The sequence below is a fragment of the Populus euphratica genome, unplaced genomic scaffold (assembly GCF_000495115.2).
Source record: "Populus euphratica unplaced genomic scaffold, PopEup_1.0 scaffold15.1, whole genome shotgun sequence".
In the NCBI taxonomy this organism is placed as follows: domain Eukaryota; kingdom Viridiplantae; phylum Streptophyta; class Magnoliopsida; order Malpighiales; family Salicaceae; genus Populus; species Populus euphratica.
The window spans coordinates 15,330-23,580 of NW_011499874.1; the positions used below are offsets into that span (position 1 = coordinate 15,330).

General features: G+C 31.0%; 1 protein-coding gene across 1 annotated transcript; it reads right to left on the bottom strand.

The window, feature by feature from the left end:
• Positions 1-4,638: 4,638 nt before the first annotated feature.
• Positions 4,639-7,878, bottom strand: LOC105127927 (phospholipase A1-IIgamma-like). Its single transcript, XM_011029405.1, has 3 exons — positions 7,209-7,878; positions 6,137-6,748; positions 4,639-4,662 (listed from the first exon to the last, which is right to left on the bottom strand). The coding sequence occupies exons 1-2, from the start codon at positions 7,791-7,793 to the stop codon at positions 6,146-6,148; spliced, it is 1,188 nt and encodes a 395-aa protein (XP_011027707.1). The 5' UTR covers positions 7,794-7,878; the 3' UTR covers positions 4,639-4,662; positions 6,137-6,145.
• Positions 7,879-8,251: the final 373 nt, after the last annotated feature.

Below are 8,251 nucleotides of genomic sequence, written 5' to 3' on the forward strand. Positions count from 1 at the left end.
AAACTGGTTTTATTTTAATTAGATTAAAAAATAGGCAAGGAAAATGAATAGACCAAATAAAAAAAAGTGATCATGATAATATGAAAAAAAACTTTTTTTTTAAAGGAAAAAAACAATGCATCTCAATCCTCAACCAATTATATATGGAAAGACGAAACTAAATTTTAAAGGATGAAAAGAAAAAAAAATTAAAAAAAAGCAACTCCATAAAAAGGGATGAGCCAACATAGGTTAACCCGCCAAATCTGCAGCCCAAGTTATAAAATTAGAATAACTTGATAGAAAAAAGAAAAAAATAACCACAAATCTATTTTTAAAAAGAAAACATTGTTAAATGATGGTATCCAAAAAAAAAAAAGTAAGTAAAAAAAATATAAAGTAAAACCACATCAACTATTCAAACTTATGACTTAGGTTATTAAACCATAAATTGAACCAAAAATCACGGGTTTGCCCAAAAAACAAACCAAAACCAAAATCCAAAATAGATTAAACTTGCAAAAAGCATAAAACACAAACTTTGTTTTTATAAAAAACATATCAAAACTCATAAAAACAAAGAATACAAAGAACTTGAAGAACATGGCTAGAAAACATGAATCTTAATTTAGACCAAATATGAATAATATAAGGATATACACATGTTGGAAATGAATCATTGAACAATGATCAAACATCAAATATCAGACGTCAATGATTATCAACCTATAATCATGATTAAATCAAAATAGGTTTCGGTATAAAAACAAAACCCTAGGATTAAAACTCAATAAAAAAATAGTTATTGATGTAAATTAACCCTAGATTATTGAATAATCAAGCCCTATAAAGTGTATAGTACAAAACAAATTAACCAAAATTGATCCAAATCATGGAGCCAAGACAATGTTTTTTCTAAGACCACAAAGAACAACAACTTAACAGACCTAGAAAATGTACCAGTTGTTGCCAATCCCAAAAAATACAATTTTGACCTCTAAACCAAACTCTTTTAAATCACACAAACTATATTTCCATAGTTACACATGTTTAAACCAAAACAAACATAACATAAAAAAATATGCATGAAGTTTTAATTTTCAAATTTTCCAAAGCTAAAGAGCAAACATATTCAACAATATGAGATTTAAAATTGACACTTTAACGCTTCACAAAACTCATCCAAGACCCATTATATAATAACATGCATTTGCAAGCTCTAAAAATGAAACAAAACCTTCTACCATATTTGGAAAATTCCAAAACTATTTTATTTCACCAAAATAAATATCCAAATATTTTCTAAACATTCAATAAATACTAATAACCAATCAAAGCATGATTAAGCTAATAGAAACAACATTTTCATGCATTAATAGAAATCTAGAATTAATATAATGTAACACCAAAACAAACTCAAAACATCATTAAAACATGTAAAAAAAGAGTTAGAGGTGTGTCTTAAGGACATTACATTCTAGGTTAGATGAAGGTTTTATACCTTCCAAGCTTAAATAGTAGTTGTTATCATTTTCTATCTTTTGCAAAACTTTACCTCTATAAATCTATACCTTTTCAAAGCTAAAAAACCCCCTTGTTCTAAACTTGTGAACCTTCACAACAAGGATATCTTTATCAATATTTTTTCTTGTCCTTCTTTCTCCAGCTTTGATTTTTTAAAGGGTATTTATAGGGTTTTGATAGTTTTTTTTTTATGGATTCAATGAAGGATTGATCAATGCTTAACTCTTTAATTGAAATGAAGAGGTTTTGAAGTGGTTTTAACAACTATAAGCTCTATACTTAGCTAGTTTCGTAATGGTGGTTTTGATTTTGGAGATTTTTGATGGTTTTGCCAAACTCAAAGGTCAAGAGGCTGTTTCTAACCTTTTGATCTTGAGAGAAAGGTTTTTAGGTGTTGATAAGAACATATTTAAAAGGTTTGAAGTTTGACAACATGAAAAAAATAGTGGTTTTTATATAATAGGTATTATAGTTATGGTTGATTAAGTTGACTAGTTTTTAAAACTCATCAGAGCAATTATGATGTTATTGTCATTAGGTACGACCTGAAATTGGTAAAGAGGACGCAAACCTTTCATTTAGATTCAACCTTACTCGATTTAGATGTCTGTAGCTTGCATGTTTATTCATTTAAAGGTGCCAACTCAATTAATCCAGATACCACCGCAAGGATGACTGATCAGGAACAAAATGTTATTATGTTCATCGAAGAAAATGAAAAGTAAATGTTTAATGAGAGAGATGATCTTTGTAGAAGAGGTGTTTTTTAGTCAAGTAGTGGTGGTTAAAGTCTTTAGGGTTGTTAGATATACTGTATTTATATATCTAAAGATGCCTACTCGATAAGCCAAAACTGCTAAGAAAAGAACATGAGTAGTGGTTGAACAATATGTCACTCAATCCTTTCATTAAGTCTAAGTGATAAATGAATCACTTAAACCCTAAAAATTAGAGTTTTTAATTTAGAATTTGATCAATTTTAGTATAGTCCCTTTACTTTAAATTTCAGTGCATACACCTCTAATTAATCTGAAACTTTTTATATTTTTACAATTGCATCCCTAGAAAATTTGATTTAAATCTTTTCATTTAAACACCTTTTATAAGTTAGTCTCTAGTTTCAAGATTATATAATTTGATCCTTATCAACCATCAAACTTTCAATTTCTTTTAAATTGACCCTTGATTTGATCAATCATAGTTCCTGCATTCTCGCTTCTTTTTTTATTTGATCCTTAATTTTAAATTTTTTTAATCAAGTTTCTAATTTCCTATCAAACTTTAATATTTATCTAGTTAAGCCTTTAATTTGACCTAATTAGCTTTTCAAAATTATAATTTAACCCCCAAACTTCAATTTCATCCGATTAAAGTCCAAATTGAACTTAAAAACATTTGTTTTCTTGCCATTAAGCTCTTAATAAATTTAATTAAACTCTAATTTTATTATTAAACTCCAATTGCATTATGAAACATCCAATTTTGATTTGTTCTTCCCAAATTGATTTTTTCTTGTCAATAGGGCCTTAATCAATTAAAATTGAACTGTTAATTTTTCTAAATATTTTGATACTTATTAATTAGTCTTTGGTAATTTTATGGGCATCCTTTTTGTTTTCTCCACTAACATATATATACATATACATATATACATATACACGTGTGTGTGTGTGTGTGTATTCAAATTTTTCCAATTTTTTATATTTCTTTTTTATTATTTTTTATATTCATGCAGGGCCCTAAAATGGTTAACAACAACTACTACCTTTTTTTCGGGCTTGGTTTTGAGCCTAAGGTTTTCCTTCTTAATTTTGGCAGCTTTTATCTTTATTGATGGGCTCAATTTTTAGCCTAAGTCTCCTCCCTCATATGCTTGATTTTGGCAGAACCTTATTCCTTATTTTTGGGCTTGGTTTTGAGCCTAATATTTTTCTTTTTTAGGTGTTTGTGTATTTTTGTTGTTGTTATACTTAGTTTTGAGCCAATGTTTTAGGCCCAAACTCCTTTTGTTTTGCTTGATTTTTGTTGAACCTTTCTTCTATGTTGTTGGACTTAGTTTTAAGCCCAACTTTCTTTACTTAAGTTTGATTTTGAGCTCAAGTTTTTCTTTCTTAAGGTTCGGTTTTGGTAACGTTGTTAATAACAATATACTACAGGAATAATATAAATCATATCTTTGGGTCTCCCCTACCAACTTTAAAGATGAAACCCTAATATATAATTTATATTATTCTTTTATATTTCCTTTCAATTGAAAGTTCTTTGGGCTACAAATATGCATTTATTCATACTATTTTATGCTTGATTTTTATCAAATAGAAGCGAGATGGTGAGATTCAAACTCATGACTATTTAGTCAACAAGGCTTTGATACCATGTAAAAAAACTATCTCAACTCAATAGTTTAAGCTGCTAGCTAAGGTTTGAAGAATAGTTTTATATTATTCTCTAACACATCCTCTTAAGAAAAAACTCTTTGGACTTGAGATTTGCATATACCCGCACTACATTGCGCTTAAACTTTTGGGTGAAATGATTATTTAATATGGTATGAGAGCTTTGATTACCAAATAATCACGAGTTCAAACCTTATCACATTCATTTTTCTTTTCTAATTAAAATCTAATTTATAGCATATAGATAGAGCATGAGACTTTACTTAATAGCTTAAACAAAGTCAATTCTGTAATAACAAACATAATAGTACATGAGACAATAACCAAAGCACTTATAAAGCCTTACCAACAAAGATAGAGCATCATTATTCCAAAGGGAACCCATATCACAAGTGTAAAAGATGAAACACTTTGATAGTCAACAAGCCATAACAAATTAGAAAAAAAAAAGTATAAAAACTAACATCAAGACAATATGAACAAATATCTTTTGCAAACAAAATAATGAAGAAAACCATCACAATGAAACATAATGACCTCAAGGCTTTGTTCAGCCACCTATAAATATTAATCAAGAAAGTGGTCGAAATCCAAGAAGTGATTTGTTGAATGCCCCAGCAAAGCACCCAAAAATAACCTGAAAGTAGAAATCATAAATAAAATAGGCTATTTTAGAATACATTATAAGGTTAAAATAAAGTAGTAATCATAAATAAAAGAAACATTAATTGTTGAATGTCAAAGCAAAGCAATCAATAATAACCTGAAAGTAGAAATCATAAATAAAATAAGCTAGAGTGATTGAATCAAAAACACTCTAAAAATCTATTTTAGAATACATTATAAGGTTAAACTATTCTTAAAATGAAGCTGAAATTTCAAAGTCAGCAATGCAATTAGCTAAGGTTAACAACACATGTATAAGTGCAATATTCAAAACGTTATAGACTAAAAAAAAAAAAATCAAACTCACCAAACAAAAAAATCGTTGATTTCAAACCACCTAAAAGAACAATTTTGCAGTACAGTAATGCTCATTAATAGGTATAAAATTGAAGTTGGATTTTTACAAAGAGCGATGCAGTTAGAAAATATAATGTCCACCACCATTATATGAGCATATGAAAAGGGGAAAAAAGAAGCTTAGTCTATTCTTTGTATTTTGGCTAAATTTAAAGGCTTTTCACATGAAATGGAAAATAAAGACCTCCCATGTAAAAAATTCCTCTATCTAAGAAAAACTAGTTACCTTAGGATCATATATAGAAATGGCAAAGTATTTTTTTGGTGACAGATTTTGACCTTTGAAATACCAATAATTTTTAAAAAAGAGGTACAAACAACTAAGCACAAGCATATTAAACAAAACATTTGGATACACAAACTAACTCATATAGCATCAAGCAATAACTAAAATGGCTAGATATGACTACATGTAGCAAGCCAAAGGTGCTAGCTATATGATGCTATGAGAGCAGATCACTTATGCAAAAATAGAGCACCCCCGTCCATTTATCGTAGAAATATAATAGAAAAGCTAGTGTTTGAGCCCCGTCCAATTCCTCCTCTAATGGCTTAACAAAACAAAATGATATATATATATATGATAGATGTTAAAAACAACGCAACATGCTAGATATTGAGAAGCAACAAAGAGTTCAATGCATTTAACATAATGATGCAATTAACATATAACATATATGATCGGACAAAAAATATTTTTAAGCAACAGTAAATTATTTTATCAGGATTGGTGTTCTAACAGGATCAACACAATAACCAAGCAAAGCAAAACGTGCCAATCAATGAAAAACATAACGTTTAAAGCCTAAGTGGAGGAAGAAAAAGGGCATATATACTAGGAGGCAGCAAGAAGACTCAGAATCAGCAAAACAATACAAACCCAACACAGCGACCATGAAAACTTCAATTGTTAATATCAGAGGAGAGCTTTCACAACACATTCATGACTCCTAATATCACAACCTTATCAAACACATTCACGAAACACAATAATCAAGGAAAGAAATGGTTCTCCAGAAAACAAACACAGAGACCAATATGCTACCACATCACAATTGATCAGCCGCTTCCCTAGCATGTATAGCATGCTCTTCTGATCAATTTTACATAATTAACAGCATGAATCTTAGAAACACAATAAGATATTTCATGTATAACTTCTAGAGATTTTAACCTGTAATCAACTTCATTAATTAATGTTTTGGAACCACCACCTTTATTCTTCAGGTATCAACATCTTCTTCATGATCCTCCAACTTCCAAGAACCATCTGCTTCCTGCACCATACCCTTGTTTTCTTGAATCCGCCATGATACTGGTACAAGATACTCATCCTTTAAACCATCAATAGTTTTGTTAATAAGAGCAATATCGCGATTGACCACTAATTCAAACCCTCCTTTGAACCCTTGTGTTCCAGCCACTCCATGCAGATAAGCCTCCAAGTTATGCCAACTTGATACATTTCCAGGGCTCTTCAGGTACTTAGATTTGGTGGTGTCAATTATCAATTCTTCTCCCACATCCGCATAGCCTATAAATGGATACTTAGGAACAACATCTAGAAAGTTATGGATGCGTATTGCTTTAAGATCCATGTATCCGGAGAAAACCTTCTTAAAGTTTGAGTCCCCAACACGAGGACTGGCAAAGAGCATGGCTGTAACAGGACAACCTTTGTTTTCATGGGACATGTTAAATCCATTAGCAACTATATCCACCGCATTCAATGTTGCAAGTGCAGCTCCTAAGCTGTGGCCGGTTATGGTTATGCTGATTTCTTCATTTTTGAATTGATCCACAAGTCTTCCTACCTCATTAAGAACCTAACAAATAAAAACAATCAGAATTACCATACATTAATAATATTGCTATATAGAATTTGTTCACCACATATATTCATATGGAGATTATATATATATATTACCTGTAATGAAGTACTTACAGCAATGTTAATCAAAATCTTTTCTTTGCAGAAATTTATTTCATAAATAAATAAAACTAGAATCTTCTTTATCTGGGTGTTACATACATAAAATCTCTGGTAAAGAGAAGCACTGTAAAATAGGCACATCACCATAATTTCCGACCAATAAAAATTAGATACATGAATTTTCTTTACTGGGTACGCGCATTAAATTTCTTGTAAGGGAATTACTGTGTTTTATTAATATATTCAGGACATTGTCACAATAATTTTTTTGAGATCATCAATTTCCTTCATGTATGCCTTACTACAGAAAATTCTTAGATTGACAGCACAAAATAACTTGAATACTATATTACCTGGTCTCTCGCACTATTCTTGTTGTATGGTGAACGCGAATCATCAGAAGTGTAGATTGAGTACCAACCTTGGTGCACCTTAGGGTTACCGGACTCGCCAAGTATTTTAGACGCTGAGACTAAATTAAATTCAAAATCGTTAACCCACTCTAAGGTCTGTACCGTTCCTCTCCAAGCAATGACAATATCTCTCCGCCCTAACGCGACCTTCCCTTCATCGGTAGACACTGCAACGAATCCCATCCAGTTGGATTCTTTGCTCCATGCTTCCCTGGATAATGACTTTATGATGAATGCTTCAGAGATATGCACCTGTGATGTTGCATACACGAATTTGGTCACACGATACTTGAATGGATTGCCTTTCTCTAAATGAACCCTGTTAAAAAATTCATCCTTCGCATACAGGCTGCATCCTGCATACTTCGATGCCTTCTGTGTGTTGAAACTGTCATATGTAGCCTGAGCCATTTCCCCGTAATGAATGATGTAGTGCCGGAGATCGTTATCAAGAGGGTCCAGGAGGTCCTTCCAATTATTTTCTCCACTTAGATGTTTCCATCTTTTTGCTATGCTACCCACCATTTTCTTCTTGCAAAACAACCTTCAAAAGGAGAGGTTTTCTGCACTCCTTAATTAAGTACAGATGTGAAAACCTTAACTCCTTCTAGTATATAAATAATATCAACTTCTGCCTTGCGTCCTTACTCATGAACCTTATTCTCTCGATTAATTAATTTAAATGGATCATATACTAATACTACAAGACATTGATCGACCAAGAGACGAATCGCGAATTTCAGAAAATCTTACCACAAGGATTATTGCCTTGACCTGACTGCACTACTTTGAAAACATTAATATATGGAAAAATATTGTTTGATCTATTCCAATCAAAGAGTTTTGAGGTTTGCTGAATTGTCCAAACGAATTGGTAAAATTGTTCCAACCAGTTGAAATATGGAGCGTGACAGAAGAAAAACATTTAAAGGGGTAACCCAAAATTAAGTTCGGGGATGAGCCTTGTATTTTGACATTAATTT

Bases quoted from the DNA above. Each gene is read 5' to 3' on its own strand.
- LOC105127927 (XM_011029405.1), bottom strand. From the start codon at position 7,793: ATGGTGGGTAGCATAGCAAAAAGATGGAAACATCTAAGTGGAGAAAAT. The intron at 6,749-7,208 runs GTAATATAGTAT...TTTATTTGTTAG, and splicing joins AGAATAGTGCGAGAGACCAG to GTTCTTAATGAGGTAGGAAG.